Raw genomic sequence first — 27,925 nt, 5'->3', positions numbered from 1 at the left:
TTTCACTTTAAAAAATCTGCAAAAAATCTATAGATCTTTTAAATTTGGATAATAAAACAACAGTTTTTATTATTTTTTTATTACAGCAAAATACACAAAAAAGTATATCTTCATTAAAATAACATCGGAAAATAAGACTAAGATACAACAGATTATATTCTACAAGACTATACAAATACAGCTTAGTATAGAGTTATATTATAAAATGGAATGTATAGCGAGCCCCAATATTATATACATAATTTGAAGTACCTCAATATTTTTATAAGAATTATCACAGAATAATTTGAGGCTTCAAATATTTTTGTTTTCAAAAAGGCACTTCCGGTATCGAAAAAAAATAATATATATATATTGTCATTAAATTCCGAGATTCTATATTTCTACTATCACGTATTTTTGTAACCAACATGGCAACATTACGTCTTTCGCTAAAAAAAAAAATATTGCATTCGTTTATTGTTTATACAAGTTATAATAATTATAATATTCCTTCTTAATTTTTCTTCAATGGATCCAAATTGTCTATTGAGAAGTCGTCGTTACCAAAACTTATCCCTCGGCTAAAGCCGTCCTGAGAAAGAAAAAAATATCATAAATTTTAATACAACTAACATTATTTATGCTGTCATCAACTAACTCACTCACTCACCGTTTATCAAGCTAATGAAAATATAAAATTATATTAAACATTAATGATATTAATTTAAAATATATATATATATAATATATATATATATACATATTATAATAATTTTGCTTGATATCGAAAATTCTGCTATGAATTAATATATTGACATAGCCATACATACATATAAATTGAAACTCCTTTTTTGAAATCGGTCAAATTTTATATGAGTTACATATATATATAACTTATGAACTTGTTATACTTTTAATTGTTATTATACTTAAATAATATGATATCAGTTAGTGCGAAGGTAGATAGTTTTATTATATTAGCTTCTATCATTCAGTTGTTACTTAGCACCATACATATATAAATAATTTAATATTACCTTCATTTCAGATATGGTCTTATCGAGGAAACCATTAAAGTTGCTGTTCAGTTCGACCGTCTGTTTGTCACTGAGGTTGCCGAAGCCGTTGAAGCTGTTGTTGAGGTTGCCAAATATGTTTGATGTGTTCTGTGTGACGAAGGGGTCGTAGCTGGTGAGGCCGTTGGTGAACGTGTTGTTGAAAACGGAGTTCTGTAGGTTGAAGTCGCTGATGTCATAGTTGGGTTTGCTCGTTTGGAACTGCTGGTTGGGTGATTGTTGTGGTGTGAACGGTGATGAACCGAATAGGTCGCTGCCGTTCTGTGGTTGTGGCTGTGGCTGTGGCTGCGGCTGTGGTTGTGGTTGTGGTCGTTTGGAAGCTTTCGGTGGTGGCGCCACTGTTGACATATTTATATATTAATATATCGCATTATATGTCAATGTACCGTTGATTGGTGATATGCAATCATGATAACAGTAATGTATAAAATATGCTAAAATATTAATTACCACTTAATATGGGTATGATAAGTAAACATATATAGATATATTGTTTTTTTTTTTGTGGAAAAATCAATTTCATTAATTTTTAATACACGTTAGAAATGCAGAATATATTTTGATTATTTAAAATTCGGTTTCACTTTAAAAAGTCATGAATTAATTGGTCATTATATGGAAAGTCTTATTTTATTTTAATTAAGTTAATTAGTCGATATTATTTCATATTATGTTTATGTGGTGTGATCTTTTTGACTTACAGAGCGGCGGCGCTGTGACCGGGCATCGCGGGCTCGGCTCCGACTCGAAAGCGCGCGGGTCGAAATCTAAACCAAGAATTATATTAACAATGTTAAAAGATAAACAAATAATGCAATGGTCTCTTAAACTAGCAACACTTATAATTACTATTTACCCGACTTAAATGTATATATTTTTTTAATGTGGCAACATTATGTATATTAAAGAGTTTGTATGTAGACTTGTATACAAACTTATATGATATATGTATCTATTTTTAATTCTCACCACTATCAGAGTCCGAGTGTAGAAGCAGTCCTTCCAACTTCGTACCGACAACTGGATTCTTATTTGTCAGATCTCCAAGCAGTTTACTGAAATATTAAAATATTATATATATATATATATATATATATATACACACACACAAACATATATTAATTAAAATGACATACCCAGTATTGTTTCTACCGTTGTGTGTTGGTGGTGGTGTTGACAGCAGTAGGTTGTTGTCATTGGAACTGAATGTGTCCGCTGAGTTAGTGGACGTGGCATCACCTTTAATAATATATAGAATTTATTAAAGAACTATACATTATATTACTTTATAATATTTACGTTATTTTTTTTTAAATTCCAGACATTGCTGATTAAAATTGTTTAGGAAATATCTTGTGTGGTATTTTAATTTGAATTATATACAACAGGTAATTAGTTCAATAAGATCACTATAAAAATATAAATTTAATTCAATTTTGTTTTATATTAAAAAATCCTGACCAATGTAATTTTGAATAAATATAAAATATAACAACTTATATATATCTATATATGTATATATGTGTATTTTTTTTGTCAGAATATAAAGAAATATTATCAAAATGTGCCATCCATGCATTTACATCTCTCTGCCAACAGATGGCGTTACTGTCAATGTACTCATTACATTCAGCCAACATTATACATATATATAAACTTGCACATTGCATTCAGCCAGTGCAGTGTATAATAAAAATATACGTACCGGTGTCCGTCTTCCCATTAGCTAATGTTGTATTGATGGCCGTCAGTTGAGCGTCTAGTTCTGGACACTTGAACTCTGTGATGTCCGAGAGATTGTGACGGCTGAGGTAGGACGAGAGGTCATCCTTGTACGTTATTTTTGATAACTCCTGAAAATAATATATCGTATATAGGTTATTAGTGATATATATATATAACGCGTTAATATGGGCTTTAACATACTGTTTGTCAAATACATTTTATTTACCTGTAAGCGATTCTTGTAAGCGTTCATTTGCATTTCGAGCTTCTTGTTCTGTAAGGTCAGTTTTTGCATTTCGATGTATTTCCCATTATCGTTCAAAAACCGCCTGGAAATTATAAAAAATATTTACATTGCCATTCCATTTTTTTTAATATTTAAAAATCCTCAAATATAAATATATATATTATTTGCAACAATAATTTTCTAATAGTAAATAAAATATACAAGTTTCCTTTCAAAGTTAATATTATTTTTTTCTCTCGTATGAGATCAGTTTAGTAACTTGGAATAAGTATTACATGATTCATATCATAATCACCTATAAGCCAAGTCGAATGCCTGCCCTATAGTGAGTGTTATCTCCGAGGCCAGTTTAGTTGATATAAACACAAAACATTCATGTTTCTCCGTTGTATCGTGACCATTGACCCCGTTGACGGTGCTGCCACCTGTTGATAGATATTGGGAATCAACGTATAGATTTAATAAGTAGTTAGCTTATAAATATAATATAAGGTTTTGTACGCTAATGCTACATTTTATTTATATGTAGTATATAATCTATCAGGGACATTGATAAAATTAATCTTAACTAAGCCTCGTCTATATGCAAAGGGTTGGCAAATAATATTGGTTATACTCTTGTTTTATAGTAAAGCTTTCCTAAAGGTCTTTATTCACTATATGTATATGAAAGTTACTTTTAAAGTTAAAATTCTTATGCAACTCCGATAAGGTTGCATTAAACGTTTTACGATAAGAGAGAGAAAGAAAAATACAAAAATGTAGAAAGTAGGAGAGAGAAAGAGAGTGAGTTGGTAGATTCCAAGCACATGCACATGGTATTGTTGCTATGCAGCGAAGTAAACAATGCGAGAGTCGTGAAGTTAGCTGAAAGACGTACTAGTTGTTCTATATTTATTTATTTATAATATTCATTATTATAATTTTATTTCATAAACATGTAATTTAAAAGCCAGTATTTTATTTTCAATTTAGTGAACAAGAATTGTTTACAGTTATAGAAGTTTCACTTCTACCGTGGGAACTGACTCCACACATTATTATATATATATAGTAAGTACCTTTAGCTATAAATGAGAAGTACTTCTTAGCTCCTTTGTCATCAGCGCAGTATGATATCCGATGCAGTGGGAACTGGTACATCACATTGTTTGTTCTCGGCTCCTGGAAAATAATATATACTTAATTATTAATAATAATAATAATACATAGGTTATATTTTGTTTATTAAAAATCTAGGTTCTCCCTTGAATTATCAGTCTAATGTTAGTTAATATGGAAATTTTATTAATATTAATATTTTAATAAAAATATGTGTTTGCAAACAAAAACTTATTGTGTTTAATTTTATAATCTATTTTTATTCTTGGTGAATTTCTTAATTACTTATACTACTTGATTTTTTTTGTTTGGGATCCCATAAAAACTAAAGAAAAATATGATTGACTTATTAAAAATTATAAAACATATTTAGAAAGAAATTGCATAAACAGAACTATCTTTTTAACTTCGTTGTCGAGTAATGATCTGATAAACAAAGCTTCTCTCCGTTTTCAGTAACACATCAACTTTCTCTTAGACATAGTAAAATGATCCGCGTAATACAAACCGTCGGATAATAACTAAGGAACTTGATAAGAAATTAACTTTCACTGTGAATTGGATTTTTTAATTAACATTTACCATAAGATTTATTCGTTTATTTATGTTTTCTATTTATATGGCCGAATATTTTAAACATTCATAAAAAGGATTGAATAAAATACGGGACATTAAAACGATATTAATTTGACACTTGACAGTTAATTTTGGCGCCAAATTGTGGTAACAGTTAATTTGTATAAAACTTATTTAATCATTATTGAAATAAATAATATATAATAATTTATTGCAATGTCTATATAGTTCGTTATAATTTTTTGGGGTTACCTAATTCAGTGTGAGCACAGCTTAAATAAAATTCCCGACGTAACAACAGGAAGTGATTATAACAGCGCTCGTTACAGTGATGACACGAATTGCCACTAATATAGTCCGTTTAGAAAGATAATATCTGGTTATGAAGTTTGTATTACAACCGCCATAGCAATAAAATAGATTTTTCTTTATTTTCAAAGAGTAATCAAAATTGTTTTATATACAGATAATATTAAATTGAAATTCTAAATTCTTATAGTAAACTATTTGATTAGTAATTGGTACAGATTAAACAAGGAAATAAGGAGCGGCTCCAAAACGGACAATTGACACACAAAACAAATAGTTTCAATTATATAAAAAAAAGAAACTCGCGTGCGTTACGTTGGGAACGCGTTCGGATTGTAAACTATTCGGTTGCGAAACGACAACGGTTATGTGAAACTAGACAAAAGAGTTAGGCTCGGTTATTTATATGAAAATTAACTATGTGTGAAACGTTAACAGACTTAGACATTTTGTAACGAATTTTAATGACGTTTTTTTTTTTTGGCGCGTTTACTTACTGTCACATGTTTATACTATTCAGCCAAGCTTGATAATAAGAATTTAATTTAAATGTCTCGCTGAAAGTTAAATTGTCCATCATTAAGGATTTGAAAATAAAACTCGCGACCAATTAAGGCTGTCGGGAAAGTGAAACTGTAAACCATTTCGGTTGACTGTCTATACGTGTGCCGAATAAATTATGAGTTTAAATTATTTATTTACCTGTATAGCGACGCCGTCGACTGATACGGTTATCTCGACTTTCTTGCATTTCGCCGCATCCTTTGTTTCGGATTTTTTTAATTGTTGCGTGAATTGCAACTTTTTAATCGCGTCCTTGACAACCTCGATGCCCTTGGGTTGGTCCACCTGTGTGCAGCCGAGGAACTGTAAGATAATATAAAAACTTTTTAGTTAATTCCTATAAAACCTCGTTAAAGCTAAATCATATAAGATATAAATGTTCTTCATTATAATTGTATACATTATACATTGCTATTATTATATGTAAATATGCACAGATTAAAAATATATGTCAGTTTGAAAACAAAGAGCATTATACAATAGAATTTAGTACAAACAACTGAGCTGTTATTACATAATTAGATCGCACGAAAAACCTTCATAAGTTTTAGTCCGAATAATCGTAAATCATGTTTTATTATGTGTATTATTTATTGGGGATATTTTTTTTTTCATATATAAAAATAAAGAATATATATGAAAGTTTACAAAACTACATTCTATTTATAATTACAATGTAGCAGACAAAGCCGCTGCCAGTGACTAGTATGTCATGTTTGGTCCGATTTAAGTTCAAAGAACCTTTTAAATGTTGGATTCATTTTACTACGTGTTTATCCTTTTAGTCACGAAACATCGTTTCATTTGCTAAAATGTTATATTCTATGTTAAATCAATTTAATAAAAACATTTATTCAATATACAAAATTTAACTCTGGCAATAAAATTACTGCACTTTTTACTTTCTATTATTAAACATTACCCGTTTTTCATTTCATAAAACCTAATATGATTATGTTACACATCAAAATCATCGTCGGGTTAAATATATAAATGCCGTAAATTATATATAATACATTCGCTTTAATTAATGTTATTCAGTTGAAATGCTAGTTAGTTAATATTAAGACTAATTTAATGAGTGTTCGGCGACATAAGTATACGTTCTATGTGATTAAAACAACGATATATAAATATATCTTACAAATTATAATTTACTAATTTTTACATCGTCACTATATATATATATATATATTTAACGTTTCCTTGGCCATATAGTCTTAATCCGTATTTTGGGCTTCTGAAAACGTATAAAAAATAAATATACGTGTTTTATATTATTCTATTATATATACATATAATATAATAAAAAAAAAAATAAACAGTATGTAATATTAAAATTAATTTTGACGTAATTTTCGTCTGTCTGTCTGTTTCTTTTCGTGTAATCTCTAACGCTGGATCGATTTTGATAGAACTCTCCCTGGCAGTAAGCTGATGCAATGACTTACTAAATCAGCAAAATGTATTTATTTTTAATCACGTATAATTAAATATATATTACGTTTATATATTTTATGACGCCATACATTTGAGCGTCCCAAACACGTGTCGTTTTATCTGTGGGGGGCGTTCGATGTGTGTAAAACATTGATTTACACGTGTATGTAAAACATATGTTGATTAGTTTGTTATGTACTTGTAAAACACGGAATTGGGTTAGCTAATATCATGAGGGTACCTTGATATACCCTAGCACGAGTTCAAAGCGAACTGAACACTTACAGTTAATTGGTTTTCGTTGATGGATGTCTACGTGGGCGGTTTTATGGATGTAGCTTTTGAGTACTTTTAGTTTCACCACGCAATTTTATAAAGTAATAAAAAACTTTAATAAATTTAAATGCTTTTATTCATCTTTATAATCTTTTCAATATAATAGATCACGTTAAGAGATTGAATTGAAAATGTACAGATTTAAATTTATCATTCGTAAATCTTTTTCTCACGATAGCATCAGCGTTTCCGGCTTCCTCATTTAATAATCTAAGTTAATACTATAAAGTGAGAATATTTTAAAGTTAACGATAACGTAGTGTCTATGCGAACTTATACTAACCATACGCCATACAGAACAGCCTCGTTGAATGAAGCATAAGTTAAGTTCATAAGCATTTGTATAAGAGTAATTTTTTTGAATTTAATATGCATATTTTTTTTGTTTGAAGCATTTTTTGATCTTATTGTTAAAATTTTAAATGGTTTTTGTACTCACTTTAACTAGATATGCGACGTGTCCTTTGACGAGGGCGTCTGGGGCATGAATCCAGTTTCGGCCGTTGGCGCCGTTGGTCTTTCCCTTACCCTGCCAAAACAGCAGGGTCGACATCCTGGAACAAAATGAATTTGGTTAAATTAATGTTTTTTCGTCAATCAGAAGGTTAAACCTACACCTGGGTCGCAAGCCCCAAGCAGTTTTGAAGCTCCTCTGCACCGCGATGGTCCCGGCACACGGACGGTGAATCCATGGAATGCTGAGAGGTTTCGTCACTACTGGGTATGTTTTGGATAGACCTGATTGTAGTATAGAAACATATACTGGATCATTTTTCGCTATCATCGACCAAGGTGATCGCGCACTGCTGAAGACAGGCTTACCCGGCATTTCCTACGAGATCTCACAACACCACCAGGTTTTTAGGCCCATCTAGTGGGACGTAGGAGTTCTTTGCCACTAAAACTATTTTGAATAAACCATTTTTGTGATCTAACTTACTTACTTTTATTACGCATTTTAACCTACTTTTCAGAGAAGTGGTCATCTCATGTCGTAAGCGCAGTAAAATTAATTCAGTCTTTTAATGAAATGTTGTAAAAAAATTTTGGTGAATGAACAGACGTAGAAAAGTATTATTTTGAATGAAATAATAATTTTTTAAGTATGAAGCTGTAAAACCGAAAAGGGACTATAAGACTGGAAATTACATAGAACGGCAAAAAATGACAAAATAGTATTGTTTTATAGTTACGCCGTAGCAAACAGACAAACAAACATACACGCCACACAGAAAACTCCCACCATTTTATAAAGTTAAACACAGCGGAAAACCCCCCATTAAAAATTAAATACAAATAGTTATGCATACTTTTTCTGTTAGCAATACGAATTATTATAATATATATAGCAAGAATTACATTTAATTATATATAAATATATAATCATCATTAATTATAGCCTCATTAAAGTGCACTAAACGTATAAGCACAATAATTATATTGAGTTTGTATATAATATTTATTTCTTATTTGATTCAACCAGAAAAATACCTCGTATAAAACAGTCTGGGTAGCCCATGTACTAGATTTTATTCCAACTCATTTTTGTCTGTGTAGACTTTGGGATTAAGGCCATGGAGTAATATATAAGGTCTGTTAAAATAATGGATGGGAATCCACAGACAGCGACCTCTATTGTCTGTTTCGAGCGACTTCATACACTGTACAACTGTTATTGTTTGTTTCTGCTGTAAATGACAGCGTATGTCCTATTCTGATGTCTAAGCTACATTTCTGTAAAGTTTCATCAAAATCAGTGAAGTAGTTTTTACGTGTACGAGCAACAAACATACACACATGCATCCATACATCGACAAAAACTTTTGTTTTACAGTAAAAGTAGAATTTTGTTCTTTTAATTTAAGGAAATCCTCTTAAATACACCTTGATAGTCGTGACAAGCAATGATGGACAGTCCAAAGTAGGCTTTAATACCAGTTTCTGTGCTTTATGAGATTAAAATATATCCGTATGAGAAACGATCCTGTTGCAGTTACGGGAAACGAAAACCATGGCTCTAAAGATATGGGTCCTTCACATCAGAGGCATTCAATTCTTGGGAGTCTTTGTAATAATAATGTTCTATCACGAATACCATTTATGCGAACACACCCTTATATAATATATATCTAATGATTATTACATTAATTCACAGATACAATCGAGCATCACGATCTATAAATGCGTGTTTGAAACACACGCGCACACACACACACACACACACACACATACGCGCGCGCGCGCAAGTGATTAGTCTCTGTATTATGTAACTTCTAAAAAAGGTTTCCACCTTTTGAGGTTTTATGTAACGATTTAAAAAAAAATCATGCTCGAAATTGTTTTAAAAAAACTTCTTACTAATTTAAAATTAAGTTTTTTTTATAGAATAAAATGTTTTGTTTATTATAATATTTTTACTTTATTAAATTTATTTATACAATACTTACACATATATAAAAAGGTAATTAATTTTGTTTTAAGAAACATCCTATGATCATTAAGAATTGACGTCGCTTAGACGATATTGCCTATAAAAACTTCTCTAAGAATATTCTATAGAATTTTCCTCATCTGATGTAGAATTTTGTTTTGTATATGTTTGAAATTTAAAACACAATACATATATACTTTGTTTGATAAAATGATATCATGTATAATACGTATTTATTAAGTGTAAAATATAATATTAATTCTAATATATAAAATTTACTTCGAATAATCAAAAAGATACTGTGAAACACAAAACTATTGGATATTTTAAAATCATTTAAATTCTTCTATTTGCAAACTTATTAATGATTTTATTTTATTTGCTTGTGAAAACACATAAACTATAAGTGTTTAGGTTCACGATTCTAACTATCGTGCCACTCGCACCTACTAAGCTCACTCATGATTGGGAACTGTTATGTTCAGTACAAGTTTGCGTACTACAACGAAGCGTCCCGTTTCTCATTAAAAACTACCTTAATATTACAATGTGCGTAGGTGTGCGAGTGAAAAAAACTATTAACGCACCGTATGTCGTGTGACGATGCAATGCGAACGTGTGGTTGGCACACTTATTATGAATTAACATTATCTTGTATACTTATTGAGATTTCTTGGTTTTTCTCTATTAGCTCATAAACATGTTCTTGTATTAATTATAATACAGATGTTCGTCCATATTGTAAGGTTTTCCCACACGTTTGTTTTGCGACGCTATTATTTTAATATTCCACGTTATAGCTAAAGAACAATTTGTGATATATGTACCTATATGACGGATCCCTGTTTCCTTTTGCTAATGTCATTAATTTTTTTTTTTTATGTCTTCTGTCTGGTATTAGAAGGTTCTTATGAAGCTTTGAATTAAGACAACTGCGTGGTAAATTAGAAAAATTAAAAAAAATATATAAAAACTTTTTTAATGTACTCTTTAGTATAAAGCGCGTTCTAAATAACTGACAGTTGTTTGACAGTCCTATTGATAACACAACTTTAACATTGTTCATATAATTCTAAAGTTATATTAGTGTTAATTGTTTATATTGGTCTGAATCAAAGACTTTAATGGTCTATGATCGGTATTAAGTACTATTTACTTGTACATATACATTAGTCTATGGATGGATTCTTTTTTTGAATTGGTTTTTTTGTAAGTACGTCTACATAAATACAGTTCATACTTTATGAGTTGTCACAGTATATAATTTCATAATCCTATGAATAACCCACCATGCCGTTATTTAATAGAGTGGTGGGTTATAAAATTTGTAAACACTTTCTTTATTCAAGCTAAAAAAAAAAACATAAAATAATACTAATCCGAAGAATGTACCAGGGCTACATAATCGAAGAGAAGTTTACCTTTGCACTATACAAGTGGTCTATCCGTAACCATGTTCTATAAATTGACAGCAAGTAAAAATAAATCTTAATTCTATATAAATTGAGTTCCATTTCCTTTGGTAAATGTATCACTAGTAACATTTTATTTAAGAAGATATTCTAACCCATTCAAGATCATTATAACCTTATCGCTCTTAATATAAAGTTGAAACTGGCTTCTATCGGGACAAAATAGTGACGTTGTAAAATAAGAGAGGTCCGTACTTAGTACGGGCTGTTGTAAGCGAAAATGAATCTTATTGTGTTCGAATTGAGTTAAAACTGGTTTGTATAGTAGGTCAGTTGTGGCGTTCCAATTTTAAAATACATCCGTACTTAGTACGGGCTGACACGGCAGCACACTGATGCAAGTGTGCGTTCATTCACACTGGCCTAAGGATGTTATTTTAATGTTATTGTCAATTTATATATCGATAGTTTATATGTTTAGAATTTTTTTATGAATCTGAAATTAAGATATTCGAAGGCCGTATTTATGTATGATGTTGACAATTAAACAAAATATTTGTATTTTGTTAAAGTCATAAAATTTATCGAATACGCTTTAAGCGTTTAGCTTCCCTAAAATTACATAATCGGAAAGCTATAAAGTATTCTACGATCATTTCTCCCAATATTAATTATATTTTTCATCTTTTGTAACATAAAGATATTGATATCGATAGAGCGCGGTGTGTATGTATGTGTGCTATCCTCTGGCTATAGCAGGAAAAACTGGTGATAAGCGGAATTCTGTATGGGTCGTATCTGTTAGATTCAACAGTGTACTGATTTTCTGTTTCATCACAACGTTTTTATATAACGAGATCCTTGTTTAAATGATCTTTATATGATAAAGTATTTTTTTATATTTTTACTTAATAGTATTAAAATATAAACATTGTCGAGTTATTTTTATCCTTTTCATTGACATACTAGTGACAAATGAATATATACCGTATCATGACCAGTTTAAGTCTATATTTATGTAGAACATGCAAAATGCAAATCACTTTGCACCGTTTGAATGTGAACGACCGCAGTAACAGCTGTTTATAAACTCTTCCGTTTAAATATATATAAAAAAAAAAATTCATTTTTGCAGACATATCGATAATGACGGATAAATTGTAAACGACATCACTATGGTCAAATTGTTTATTTTCAAAAATATATTTAGAGTTCCATATTTGAATGAACCTTATGTTTCAAGCTTTCTAACTTTTGTCTTCGTACTAACTTTTTCTTAACAGCCGCTATTTTCCTAATTATTTGATCAAAGATACATTACTGACCCTTAAATAGGCTCCATATTTTTGTCTTAAAATAATATATCGTTTAAATTTTAAATTGTATGTATACATAAAACTATCATATTCAATAAAGCAGTCTGTCAGAAACATCTTATATTCTATATCCTAATATCCGCCATCTTGTCAGAAAAAAGGTACAATTTTTAATCTCAACAAATGTATGTACTTAATTCTGGCCAGCTATAATAATATAGACATATAAAAAAGTAAAATAGTGTTCAAATAATAATTAATATAATGTATTTAAATTTTATATACAAATGCCAGTGCGAGTTCAGTATCGTGCAATGATAACGCCATGCCTGTCCGCTACTCCCCCACAAATGCTCGGACATGATTTCATAGCATTCCTTTGTTTTGAAAAGCTTTTATATGTGTGTGTTTGTTTGTTTTTATGTATGTATGTATGTGTGTGTGTGTACGTATGTATGTATGTGTGTGTGTGACCGAATTAGACATTCCAACTAAATTTAAGTCATCCTGAATTGCACGTGATGAAATTTTGCATACGTATTTAATGCGACAATGGATGCTGTGTGACTTCACGGATCCAATATGGCGGTGGTTAACGCTGGAAGGGCTTAAAGGAATAAATAAACTGTGATTGCATGTTATCTTTATGACTCATCCAGCAGTTATGTGTGTTCGTTTAGGATGTCGTATCTCAGGAATATTTTAGTAGATCTAATATTTGTTTATTTATAAACCAACGTTTTGTTGAGTTGTTATAGATAATTACAAGGAATTATTTTCATTATATTTTCCTCTTTCTCGTTGTACATATTAAGTATTATTTTTAATATTTAAATACTGTTATTAATATATATATATTTTATACCATAACAATGGAATGCATGAGCAATATTCACATCAAGGATTCTGAAACTTTAGAACGGCTTAGGTGAAAGGCCGACACGATGTTAGTAATGAAAAATAAATTACGGAAATAAATATTTAATAGATATAATAGAGAATTAACTTCCAACCATCCAGCCATCCAGCTATCAAACCAACAATCCAGCTATCAAACCAACCATCAATATTGTATATAACCAAAAAGTTATTTCTGATAAAATAACATAAATACTGAAAAATAAACATACTGTAGCCATTTTAATATAAAAATATTCTTTTTTCTCGAACATCAATTAGCAGAATTCTGTGTCATGAGGTTTCATACATAGCACAACTGTTAGGTTATTAATTATAGCCTAAATACTATTCCGACATTTGATCTATAAAATTTGTAAGGTTTGGTTAAAATCCATTCAGTAGTTTTAGCGTTATACGGTAACAAACATACACACACAGCCATTAAATTTGTTTAGTAAGTTAGGTATAACATACCATTGTGTTGGGAGGTAGATTTAAATTGCTTATATATATGTTCCGTTCCTTGTGGTGCCAGGTGCTGACGAAATCGACCTGATTGAGTGACCTTAACTAAATCGGTTGGAGGAAGTGGCGCCTTAATATAATTGATCAATGATCTTTCACGAGAAGACTCAAGTCGTGTTCCAGTGACTGTATAGTAATGCTATATATATACATAAATATATTGATTTGTCAGTAGGTATATTTGTTAGAGAATTTATAGTAATAGTGCTCAATTCGTTGTGAGTCAACTGTGTGTTTGTTACGGAGGATCACAAGAACTATTGTAAAGAACTCATAAGGAAATAACGTTTTTTAATAAACAAAAATTTCTGAATATCCCAATATGTAAATTGAATGTTCAAAATTAATCTACTAGTCGAATATTGGAAACAAAATATTATATCCGAAAATATTAAATAGATTCAGACCTATTAAATATATGTAGGTATAATTAAAGCGACATCTTTAATCTTATCGATTGAAACCATCAGCTCAGTTTATGCGTAACAGACAGACAAACAAAAAAAAATAATAAAAGTGTGAGATGTACAATTCTATGTATGCTTACTATATACAAAGTTCCCACGACATATATATATATATCGTGGGAACTTTATGAATATATATATATATATATATGAAGTATTATTGATATTTGATAAGAGTCTGTATAAAATATTATTATCTGTATTTTTTGTTTTTTTTTTTTTTCATAAGAACATATTCGGTCGTGTCAAATAACGAATTATATAAACGGAGTTATAATTACATTAAGAATTACCAGAATCAGGACCAAAGAAGCCAGGGTCAGTTAATTATAGTTACGTGTGTAATTAAAGCTTTAATTGCAGTCAGTTAGTTGCATTATGAATTGAAAAATCGGATAGATCTTATGTTTTGTTATAATTTGTTACAACACTAGATTTATACCGCGGCGTCACTAGTGTTTAATAACAATGAGATTACCACACACTGAATACGAACAGTTAAAAGTTATATTAAATAAACCTATCTATGTTTTGTATAGTTAAAACAAAGGCTTTATATTTTTTAAGATCTTTGATAATAAGTCAAATTATACGTCAATGTCACAAATAATAAAATGGCGACGCTTGAGAGGTTAAAAGTGAAAGACGTCTATTGTCAATTGGGAATGAGTTTTGATAGGTTTTAATATTACTGCGGTAATAATATTACTGTGGTAATTTTTTTAATGAGCTTTTAATATTTCTTCTAGTTTGGTTAGAGAATATAATCAATTCGAACTGATTAAGTTTGTGACGATTCAAAAATATAAGTGTTTATAGTTTGAGCTATATGTGTATGACCTATTTAATATAGAATTTGTATTGTTAAGTAATTTTTTTCTGTATAACAAATATTTTAGGTGGTCATTTTAAAAGCATGTGTTAACATAATACATAAATAAATAATTTATATATATATAAAGAAATTCGAGTTCTGTTTAACTATAACGAATATTAATTTACCAATATTGTTCAAGAAAATTAGTTTTATAACAAAAAAAGGAAACACAGAACTACACGTTTCGTACGCAATCGGTAAATTGGTATTGTAAAGCAAAACATTCATATAATATATATATATATTTGTAATACATTTCCTACCCATGACTCATCAAATCTAAGGTCACCTGTTAGTATTAGATGAGACCGCTATAGATTACTATTTTAGGTTGCCAGGAGATAACTCCGAACAAGACAGACAGACATTTCAAAAATCGTATACTATATTTACATTTACATAACCATTTTTATTGACCTTTATAAAATGTTTTAAAAATTGCATTTATACGGATAATTCCGAAAAATTTTAGGGAGAACAACCGCCATCTATAACTAACAACGTTGATTAAATTAAACAAAAATACATACAAACATTTCCTTCCTATTGACACGAAACATAATTTAAACATGGCAAATGTTTTTTTTTTTAAACAAAATGTTTTTCTGCCAACAACAAGTGATTTATAAAAAAATTACACATATATAAACTTAAAATATGTGACTAATACTTCCTATATATATTTATCGATCTTTATTGATCCCAAATAGACTATAATTTGTCCATTAATAAAAGAATATTATAATATAATAAGAATTTTATAATGAAAAATATACTTTATCATATTGCAACTAACATACACAATGAATGTAACAATAAAGGCATAAATTAAATACCATTAATCAAGGACTAATATTCATATTAACGAAAAACATTTAAACTATCAGTGTATCAGTCACACTATAGGTCTACACTAAGGATGTTCTATGGCTTTACACCCCGGATAGCCTCCGTCCAAGTGTGTCTAGGTCACATCACAGCTAAGTAACGCTAAGTAACAATAAACACTCGCTTCGTTATTGATGTCAGACATGTTAATACATTTTAGGGATAACTATTAAATATTATAGAATTCCGTATATTCCTTATATTTCCATATATAAAGAATTTTAATGGAATAAATTTTTCAAGCCTTACAGTTGATTTATATAATATTTTTAAAGACGAGATAAAAGTAAGAATATTATTTTAAAATTATATACACATAGTACAAACGTTATATACTGAACGCAACCATAGCATATAATACAAAAACATGACGTAAAGAAACGTCATATCATGACATGTGTCAAAAACACATGTTTATTTTGTGTGTCATGTTTGAAATGTCCATCACAGAACATGACCGTTGTGAATCGAAGGTCGCGATGGTTATGCCATCATTAAAAATCTTTAAATCGTGTTTATTACTGAGATATTATTTGTCTTTCATTTATATTGTGTTAGTTAAACTACTAAAATAATGTTTAATATATTAATTTTATTTAAATTAATGTGAAATAGCTAAATAAATATCGGTAAATAATATATATTTATAGAGATTTCCATTTACCGATGAACATAATATATATAATTATATAGTTTGCGCCTATACAATACAATTTTGTCGTAAAAAAATCACGATTTCATACAAATTGCGTGTTCAATTCAAGGTATTTCAATAAAAAAATCTTCTTTAGAACTAACATACAATTATTTATACATAAAAACCTTTAAATTTATGCTTAGATTTTAAAGGAATAAACCAGTAATGTCGAATTAGTTTACATTATTTAACTTGCATTTTAAAGTGTTCCTTTGCAATAGATTTAAAATTGCGATCGATGTAAAAAACGGTGACGTCTAATGACGTAAACGATCTCACAAAAACAATAATGAAATATGGTATTTCCACTGAAATGACGAGAAAAAATCGGCATTTTTGGACGGAACAACCACAAACAATAATTAGTAATAATTGTTTGTGAACAGTTGTTTGTAATAGATAATATTGCAAATAAAAATTTTCCATAATGAATTAATTATATCTAGCGATGCTAACTACATACAGTCAAAAACATTAATATGAATATTAAAAAGATAATTGGATAGAATCATTCCATTATTCATAATTATTAAATAACTCATAGCAAAACAAAATTTTAAGGTATAAAACCTCTTTAAACACCTGTCATACATAACTAAAAAAAAGATTGGATGTATAATTTAAAACTGTTAAATTTAAAAACGCGCAAAAAGTATTTAATGTAAAATAGTCAGGAATGTTCTCGAAAGTCATAGCTTCTATGTACACTAAATTTAACTATATGACGTTCACAAATAAAAATCACATGTAATCTGTCTAAAATATACATATTAGTAAAGCGTTGAGAAATACTGTTATCATAGTCCCATTTAAACAAGCGAAACAAAACAATGATTTGCGACTGAATTGAAAATGTGTTGCAACGAGCGTTGAACCCGCCATCTTGAATCAGCTGTGCTCAACAAGTAATAAATACGTTTTAAACAATTCCAATTATTGCATATCAAAATAATATGTATATATATATATATATATATATATATAGAGTATAATATTTTATGAATAAAATTCTATTACTTAATTCATATAATAAATTTAATATAATAAATATATTGTCTTTGTCTCAATAAAGCCGGCTATACACGGTCGTGTTTAAACTTCCGTGTGCGAAAACAACAAACAAGTCTATGGTTAGATAACAAAGAGATGCATACCAAACCATTGTATTGTTCAATGATTACTTTAAATAAAATGCTGTGTATATACAGACTATAAATATACAAAGACATTGCCTTGATAATGTAAGCTTATAATATAGCTGTACAATATTATAGATAATATATATATTTCTTTATTTAATCTGTGTTACTTTACAGTAAATGAGGTTCTATATTAATATTTCCAACATAATTACAGCTTATTCGAAACAATAAATCAATTGTTTTAACATTTAAGGCAATATTAAGAGTATTTTTTCATCTTTCACGCTCTATTTATCAAGGGCGTCTCGTTTAAAATGTTACGAAATTGTTAAAAAGATGTATATTAAAAAAAAATACCATATTTACGTTATCAAGGAAAGTAACCGTCAGTCTGACTAACATTTTCCAATCCGAATTGCTGAATCGATTTTGATGTAATCGACGGGCTCTTATAGATTGTATAGCATTTTTTTTTTCGATAAAAAAGGGAAATTTAACAAGCCTAAACTTAATATGTTTGTAATTCAATATGCCAGTATTTGACAACGTTTAATTTCCGGTATTTTTTAAAGGTTTCTCAAGATCATTTTATGACTGCCTTCATTTAGTATGGAGAATATATTTGTAAAAAAAGATATATGTATAAAGATATTCTGTTTAATTTAAGTACTTTATTAGTTTTTTTTTAAATAATTTTCATGATTACTTCAATAACTTTAACGTTAAGGATCTAATGTTTCATTTCGTTCGTCCTAACACTTTTTCTTATAGTATTGCTTACCACTAGTATACATCGCACTACATACGAACCGTTTCCAAGTAACGTTTTAGTAAACTTGGACTGGAACGGTATACCTGCGTTTGTATTTCCTTTAAATTATGATTTTGGCGTAAAATATTAAATAGGGCTATACGGAGATAATGCCTTAACCACACGAGTGGAATGAAAATCAAGCACTAGCCTTTATTCATATATATATATAAAATTTATGAATAAAAACTCAACATTCCGTAATCCGTGTGATGGTATCTTCGTTTGAGTATAGTTTGGTTGGGATATTATTTAAAAACTTATTTACGTAGTATATAACATAATAAACTCCTACTCATATATAATAGAGTATATTCATACACCCATTATATATATGTGTGTATATATAATTATATTTGTATTACTGTGCAAATATTGGCTCCACATTGTGTTACGAGTTGTGAGAGATAAAAAAAAAATCCTCTCATCACGTAAGTACAGTAAAAATAATTTAAAATATTTGTATATATATTAAAATCAAGGGCATTGTATTATAAATTTAACAAAATATATAAAGTTTATTTTTTCTTTATAATAAAAATGGCTATATATTTTGCAAATGTATATATAATAACTCTATGGTTGTATTGACATAGATTCATTCCGACAAGGGGCAGTTGATTTTGTATATATATATATATTATATATTTGATTTACTAATAAATAAACTACTTAGCAGACAAACATTACTTCACTATAAGGTAGCAAACAATACTATTAGAGTCGTGTCAACACAGCTTTATATATGGAAAGAATATATCGCATTCTTAATATCGGAAACAAGTTAAAACGGTACATGGGAGTCATTTTTATTATGACTATATAATTAGCGAAACTCGTTTCAATTCTAAAATCACAGAATGTGCAAAAGAGAATTTTGAAATAAATACGTTCATATCGCACAGTTAATTCTAAGTTGCTTGTAATCAGCGATCTCTATTTCATTTAAATCCACACACAACCTTCATGGTAAGACAATCACAGATTCATATTTAATTATTATCTGTTGTGTTTTTTTTTTTTAAATATCATTATAATCCATACATGTGTACCGTATTTATTGCCACTATTTTCAAACAGTCACCTCTATTCGGCCATAATATTTACATAATGACCTCATTAGTGCTCACGAGAGACTAAAACTTTATTGTTAACAGTTTTTATATGTCGATAAAAATTATTTAAACTAACCTTGAATTTTTTGACACTTTATTCCCGTTCGCGCCATATTCTATTTCTGTCCCGCCGAAACTGGTCACCAATGGCACGTCACCTTCCGCCATGATTGTTTATTTTTTTTATCACTTTTACAACGAACTATTTATATTTGTATTTTACGATACGACCGTCTCCTCCGACGTCCAGTATTGCACTGACTGACTGACCGATTGCTTTATTGTTGTAACTTGTAACGATGAACCAACCTCAGATAACATATGACGGTCTACTGTCATTGATAATGAATCGCTTCAAGCGACAAATGAATTTCCGTTTTTTTTTTTTTTTTTTTTTAATTTTAACGCTTAAGTTGTGAATATTCATGTTAATATATATTTTAGTTGTCTTTTTTTTATATATATAATTAGTTATCGGTGTGAATATTGCGCGCATACATCACTTCCACGCAACATATCCGCTTTAGTTAGTTGGTTCCGGATTTCTTATTTACGTAATTACATACGTACTTTGCATTAAATTAAATTTTTATTTTCATAAGTCATATGTCAATATTTTAAGTAATAATATATATATATATATTTTAAAGGAATAATATTTCCACAGGTGTCAGGCTTAGTGACTTTTATGATATCATTACGTATTACCTTAAAATGTTTTTACTCTTTATCGCCAGTTCGCCTTTCACATGACCCCCAGATTCAGACAAAATACTTGAAAATAAAAAAAAATGCTATATGCTATATTTTAATTATAAAAATTACTCAAACATTACCTAATTAATATATAAATATTTGTATTTTAATTACACATTTTGAAGTTAATAATAGAAAACCATTACTAATAATATCAAATGCAATAAACAATACGCATATATATTAATAAAAAATATATTTAAATAATAATATGTGATCATTATTGCTTAACGCGATCCACAAGCAACGTCACAACGACAAAACTATCTCGTTCAGCCAGGAATAATGGGGTAGTACACACTGACGCATTAAAACGCCCCCCCGATAAAAAAAATACTTACCGGGAAGTCAATTTGGGTTTTATACTATTATTTTGATAAGTTTTCGAACGTTTAAGGCTTGTGTTTATTCAGAAATGAGTTAGTTTATGAGCTAAAAATAAAGATGTATTTTTTAAACTAAATAATAACTTGAAAAGTAATAGAGTGATTTCATGTAACGCAAACTAACTATATACATATGTTTTTTAAACTCTATCGAAATAACAAATAGCTCACGTATTAAAATGTTATAAAATATTTATTATTTCAAAACGTATATAAATTCTATTTTCAAATATTTTTACACCTTATTCAGATTTTTTTATGTTGAATATAGTGGAGTTTTATGGATGTTAAAAAGAAAGTTAGAGAGAGAGAGAGAGAGAGAAAGAGAGAGGAAGAGAGAGATAATAATAAATAAGACATCACACAGTAAATATATCTGTCCTTGAACTTCAAACTCGAATCACGAGTGTTTTGCAACAAAATATGTTTGTTATTGTATCTCGATCGGCAAAACATATTATCGTAAAGCGGGAATTTGGTTGTTATTTAAGGAAATCTGTTTCGATAAGTGTTACACGAATTTGAATACTTATAAATAGATTGTTTACGTTTACCGTATACCGTACTTCCCGTGTTGTTGGATATTTTGTTTTTATTTTCAAAACTTTAGACCTCGATCAGATTCATCTTTATAAAATTTAAATCAGTGCACGTGGTTCTTGCATTCTTTTTCACATACTTAATAAAAATTAAAAATGTCGGACATACATCGTGATTGGGTGTAAATTGCTAAGTCAAATAAATCCGATATTATTAAAAATTTTGAATAAAATAAAGTTATTAACACAATACTTATACAAAATGATTTTTACCAGACTACAGATTTCTACCAATTGGATTAATTATACATTTGAATCGATACAGATAATGAGGATTTCAGTTTATTGACAGTTACTAATTTGATTAAAATTTAAACCAGTCGTGACAAGCTTATTCCTATATTTTTATGTAATTATCTAAACTCTTAAACATTTTCGAATTGCGAAATAAATAAAGATCCAAATATCACTCTCAGGAATATTTTTAATTTAATGAATTTAAATTCGTGTAATGTATTATTGAATTTTTATAATAGCAATATTACGTAAAAAGTTTTCACTAGATATAAATAACAGGCCTGTTATTATATTAATATACTGAAGTATTCATTGTTTTATAGATGTGTATTGCGTTATTAATTAAAATAACTAGTTTTTGCTCGCGACTTCGTCCGTTATGACTACAGAATTGCGTTCAGAGAGAAATGATCAGTGGTTTAACAATACATAATTATATTAACCACCTGTCAGCGCCATCTAGCGTCTGTGTCACGTAACTAAACAGAACTTGGAGATAAATTATATCCTATGTTTTATTCTAATGCCTACACTACGTTTGTATAAAGTTCCAATTTAATAAATTTTATAGTTTTTGCGTAAACAGTAACAAACATACATACATACATGCCCACGAACTCGCATTTGTAGTGTAAGTAGAATTTACTTATATCGAATAAATAACCGACCAACCCGCATGCATCAATTGTACTTAAATGTGGTTAATTTCTTAGTTATTTCACAATTCCTTTATACTTTCGTACAAATATTGTAATCTTTTGAATGTAAATTAATATTAATCGGTCTACGAAATACTCTGATCATACAATAGATGAAAAAACACTCGGAGAAGTTTCTAGAAAATGTTTAGCGTAATTCTCGTATCTGAATCTGGTGACGTAATTAGAAGAATAGTTAAATAAAGAGTGAATGAATGAAAAGATAGACAATAACTTTGTTAAATTTTAACTAACATATAATATATGAAGATATTTATGATTTTCGTGTGTACTCCTATAAATTAATATATTTTTTTCGGATACTACGCCTTTTTATTATTTTATAAGTACATAATCTTGACACTTTCATCTTATGTTCGTTATGATTTCTGTAGAGGAAACGAAACGTCGGGATTATGTAGATGTAATATAATAAAAAAAAAATTAGATAACATTTTAAATATAAAATAGCTGTTTCCTTTGAGACATCAATACTTACCATATTATATTACGCTATTATTAACTAGGAGACCATATTTGTTATAAACTACAAGACCAACCACAGTCGCTTTCTTCGTACGCGAACGGCGAACCTAAATAGCGACCCGTGAATGGTAACTCAATACTTTCTTTGTTTTCTAATATCGCAATACTTATGATTAATCGGTTGACCGATTATTATATTCAAGCCGATACAATACTCATATGACAAAATTACTCATAAATAATCATATATGAGAATTATTTATTTTAATCAGCGTGGAAAGGAATGTAAGCTTGATTTTTTTTTAAGTCGGTGTCTCCTGTATTTAAATGTCCATGGAGGTTATAATACTTACAAACGGCATGGAGGTTATGTATTTATAATCCGAATTGCTTTATGCACTTATTTTTCGGGGTAAACAAAGTTTGCTGTAATTCAAGCAGTTACATCTTTTGGGGGATTAACTACATTTTAATTTAAGATATAAAAAAAAGAGATTAGTTTGTTTAGTTTCGATTTGTTTTCTTGTAAAGATCTTTTACAAAGTATGTTTTGTTTTAGAGCAACAAGTTGTATGATATGTAAAACTATTGACAGATAAAAGGCGAGAATATGCACGCAATAGACTGATTAGAAAAGTGACACTGAAGTCACTTTAATTGAATTGTAATAATAATCGTATCTTTCGTTTCATTATTTGGAATAATCTAAATTAAAGAAAGGATACAACTTCACTATTAATTATACTAAAATTAAAAATTTTTTTAGTAAGCGAGAAAACTTCGACAAATTAGAATTATCTTTGAAGTTTAAAATCTAACAAGAAGTCTAACGTCTTAACTGTAAGCCAATTCGTGTGTTAAAAGGGACAAAGCCAACGGTATATGGAATGAGATAGAACTAGCGTTTACAATAAGATAGAAAGGGATGGCTGATTCTTTAACCATTTGCGAGTAAAATACTTCGTTTCATGAATGCTTATTAATTTACTTTCCATATCTTTTATGGTATTTGCTCCACCATTACTGTGAGTTTCAAAATATATTTCTTTTTTCAAATTTTAACGACAAAAAGAAAATAACATAAATAAGATTATATTATGTAACGTCAAAATGACAGATTAAATTATTTGACTTTATTCCATTCAGCCATCAAGATCAATGATATTTTTAATAAGACAAAAAATTATGTTGTTTAAAAAAAAAACTATTAATTTAAAAGTGAATTGCGATATAATTTTTTTGTGGAAAAAAAAGTAAATTAATACTTAATAAGCAAATTTATTTTACAGGAAATTCGTCTTTGATTTTATTTTAATGTTTTATATATATAACTGTATTATTGAATATTTTAAATAATATATTTATTTTATGAATGAACAGTAGACTCATGTTAAATATTTTCATTGTACTTATGTTTAATTTCTTCTCTTTGTTATAAAGATTCTAACTGTTTTTTTTTTGTATGCAAATGTGACAAGCGTTTCTTATATTATTTTTTAATTTCATAAAACACACTGAATGATGTAAAGAACCAAATCCTTTTCATAAAATATACTGTTAAGCAATGAAAAAGCTTGTATCATAACATACAGATAAAATATTAAATGCAGAACCTCTTTTTTTGAAAACAAATAAAAAAAAATTATAATTGGCGGAAACACCCTTTTTGAATTTCTTTTTATTAAAAAATATATTTTTATTGAAAATAAACATGAGATTTATTAAAATGACATTATTATAAAAATGATTATTGTCATCAAAGAAACGAGAAAAAGTAATATGAAGAATTAACTAATTATATAAATTTATATTGAATTTTATCAAGAAAATTAATGAAATCATAAAAACAAACAACTTCTGTCCTCCCACACTCAATTCTGATTGATTTTTCAAATTTTTTCTAAGACTTTGTAAACATTTCTTATATAAAATTTTTCGTAAAAATTGCATGTATTTTTAAACCCCGATGTAAAGAAAGGTGTTATGTTTGTCGTTGATGTATGTCTGTGGCATCGTAGCTCTCAAACGGAGAAACCGATTTCTATGCGGTTTTATTTTTACTTTACAGGCTCTCTTCAGCTTTTCGAATTAATTCAAGGCAATTTTGATCTATAATTAACTGTCTCACAAGTGCCAGCATGAAGACTTGTCACAATTTTGTTATTATTAATATTTTTTTTGCATGTGTCTATGGTAAACGCGTGTTATATAACTGTCATTTATCAGACATTCGTTTGACAGGTTTCCAAACAGTTAATGCGAGCTCAACATTGTTTACGTGTTTCTAAACTAACGTTATATTAATATTAATTAGTTACATTGGTCTGAATCAAGGTCTTTATTGTTATAAGACATGGTTGGTATTGAGAACGAATTATAACCCTTAAATAGCTCACTTTTTTTAATATCCAAGATCGCAAACGAGCAGACGGTCTACTTGGTGGAAGGTAGTCACTGTCGCCTACGGACATGTGCAACGTAAGGGGTGTTGCGGATGCGTAGCCGACTTTTATTGTGGAAGAGGGAGAGGAAAGGGTAGGAACAGGGAATGGGCAACCGGCTCTCTCACTCATCGGACGATTAAAGGCTACCTTAAAAGACAACTTCAGGCCGATTTTCTGTGAGAGGGTGGCACTTCCCCGGCCGAGCCAGCCCGTGTTCGAGCCACAGTAACCTGACCACAGTTCGGCTCTACTACCTGTATAGTGTATATCACTGGTCGGTGGTATAATTTTAACCTGACAATTCAACATATCATCTCGTGTATATACAGAATTAACAATAAAATCGATACGAATAGTTTAAATTCTATGAGTCACAGACATCACGGTTTTGACATTTATCAATCATGGCTGCCCTTATATGGCGGGTTTATATCGCAGCAATTGACATTCATAAATATTTATACTGTTTTATGTTCAAACATTTAATAATACTATTTATACGTGTTAATATATAATGAGGTTTTATATATTAGTCGTAAGACAAAACAAATCATATAATATAATACGTATTTTTGTTGAAACAATTAATTTATGATAATGAAAAAAAAAATGCATCTACAAGTAAGCAAAATAAATATATATATCTTAATATTATAGTAATTAATAAAATATTTATGTATGAATAGAATGGAATGTTTTATTATATGTAAAGAATTATTTTAACACGTTACGAACGCAGGTGGCCATTACCAATAACATAGTTGTTTTGCATAAAAAGTACATCCAAAGTGTTGTAGAACAAACACAATGAATTGTTACAGAGTAACTTAATTTCTTTACACTATATTTGAACAGCTGATCAATTCTGTAATTAGTTCAGAAATATATATAAAAAAAACATTACGATGTAATTAAATATAGATTTTTGTTCTAAAATTTTGTATGAAAATAGGTAAATCCAAAACTTTTATAAAGAATTCTTGCATTATAAAATATAAGACTTTTATTAAATATTTTAATTATTATTATTAATAGTACTAATGAGTTTAATTTAACAAATATACACGAATATCAACATATAGGAATTCTGAATTTGAATCGAAAAATAAAACGACTTCTTTCGTTCAAAAAATTCATAGATTAAAAAAAAAGTTTCACAGTGAAAGTATAAAGGAGTTTACATATTATGCTTTGATTTTAAAAATCATCTAGTTTTGTACTTTTCGAATAAAAATTCCTGACATATTAAGAGTCGGGTTAAAGTAAAGTTGTTAATTTATAACCTGATATACTTTATTATAAAGACATCCTGATCATTGTTATATAATTTTATATTTTTTTTTTAAACGGAAGAGAAATTTTTATCGACATATGAATTAATCAACCAATCGTTTATCTGTTTGAACACCATGTATATTATTATTATATCTGACAGTATTACGATTCTCATTATTAAGTTTTTATTATTAAGATTTAATAAAAATAAAATTTGTCATACAATCATAATTAAAATTTCATAGAAAAAATAATTTCGATATATTTAAACGATTTCAATTGAAATAAAAAAAAATATATTTTTCTTTTCATAACATAATCATTTATAAGGTCATTAACACGGCTAGCTCGGTTTAATGATATTAAATATTAAGCAATTGCCCGCCGTACCTCAGCAAAGGGATATTGCATACATCCCAAACGACAAGTTTCGATCGTTACAAATAAAGAACCCAATCGGATGAAACATTAAAAACTGTGCATTATAAAACACCCAAATAAAAAAGTGACGTTCCGATTCACGACAGCCCTAAAAAAGTAAGAGAAAGCGGCAGCAACAATAGAAAAAAAGTGTAACTCACCTTATAAACACTTGATTTCACTCAAACGGCGGCTATAAAACACTTTTTATAAAACAAAAACTCCGTTTTACACAAACAAAGCGGCTCGCCTACAGCCTACCTGCGAAAGAACACCACCATTACAATTTTATATAACAAATACCTACTTCCTATTTAACGAGTTTATCTCCTTATAGTCGTTTGTGACTCGACTCACTTGATGATATTTTTATGTATGATGCCAGCTGATGGATACCGAATTGATTGTAATGATATTGAATGAAGTAATTATAATTTTTGTTGTTTCGTTAATATTATACGTGCGCCGACGCAGACGGCGTGTTCTCGACTGGTCTATTGGATCTTGATGCGAGAACGTTGCCATGTTAGCAAGAGGCTTTGTGGCCACGTAACTTTAAACCGCATTTTATGGACGCTATCACGGTGCAGTAAAAGTCATTTCTCGATTTAGATACCCTAAAAACTGTATAAAATGAAATAAATACGTAGGTACAAATTATAAATACGCAATTCAATAGATTCGGTA

The 27,925-nt window shown here is 28.9% G+C and overlaps 1 protein-coding gene across 2 annotated transcripts; it reads right to left on the bottom strand.

Moving 5' to 3' along the window:
• Positions 1 to 63: 63 nt before the first annotated feature.
• On the bottom strand, positions 64 to 27,739 carry LOC116776155 (PTB domain-containing adapter protein ced-6). 2 transcript variants are annotated; one of them, XM_032669262.2, is made up of 13 exons: positions 27,596 to 27,739; positions 27,400 to 27,499; positions 7,796 to 7,910; positions 5,719 to 5,883; positions 4,092 to 4,194; positions 3,326 to 3,455; positions 3,010 to 3,112; positions 2,764 to 2,911; positions 2,195 to 2,297; positions 2,028 to 2,113; positions 1,760 to 1,825; positions 1,020 to 1,396; positions 64 to 574 (listed from the first exon to the last, which is right to left on the bottom strand). In XM_032669262.2, exons 3-13 carry the CDS (start codon positions 7,907 to 7,909, stop codon positions 497 to 499), a joined length of 1,473 nt encoding a protein of 490 aa, XP_032525153.2. In that variant the 5' UTR covers position 7,910; positions 27,400 to 27,499; positions 27,596 to 27,739; the 3' UTR covers positions 64 to 496. The 2 variants fall into 2 exon arrangements, with proteins under 2 accessions (XP_032525153.2, XP_032525152.2); XM_032669261.2 differs by lacking the exons at positions 27,400 to 27,499; positions 27,596 to 27,739 and adding an exon at positions 20,014 to 20,206.
• Between the last annotated feature and the right edge of the window lie 186 nt (positions 27,740 to 27,925).

This window comes from Danaus plexippus, chromosome 28, assembly GCF_018135715.1.
Source record: "Danaus plexippus chromosome 28, MEX_DaPlex, whole genome shotgun sequence".
Classification (NCBI taxonomy): domain Eukaryota; kingdom Metazoa; phylum Arthropoda; class Insecta; order Lepidoptera; family Nymphalidae; genus Danaus; species Danaus plexippus.
Note: the sequence above shows the minus strand (reverse complement) of the source record. Positions and strands in the feature narration are given on the sequence as shown.

Excerpts from the sequence above, each read along its gene's own strand:
- LOC116776155 (XM_032669261.2), bottom strand. The coding sequence starts at position 20,105 with ATGGCGGAAGGTGACGTGCCATTGGTGACCAGTTTCGGCGGGACAGAA. Across the intron at positions 3,113-3,325 it reads GCATTCGACTTGGCTTATAG|GCGGTTTTTGAACGATAATG; the intron begins GTGATTATGATA and ends TATAATTTCCAG. Across the intron at positions 1,826-2,027 it reads ACACTCGGACTCTGATAGTG|ATTTCGACCCGCGCGCTTTC; the intron begins GTGAGAATTAAA and ends TTCTTGGTTTAG.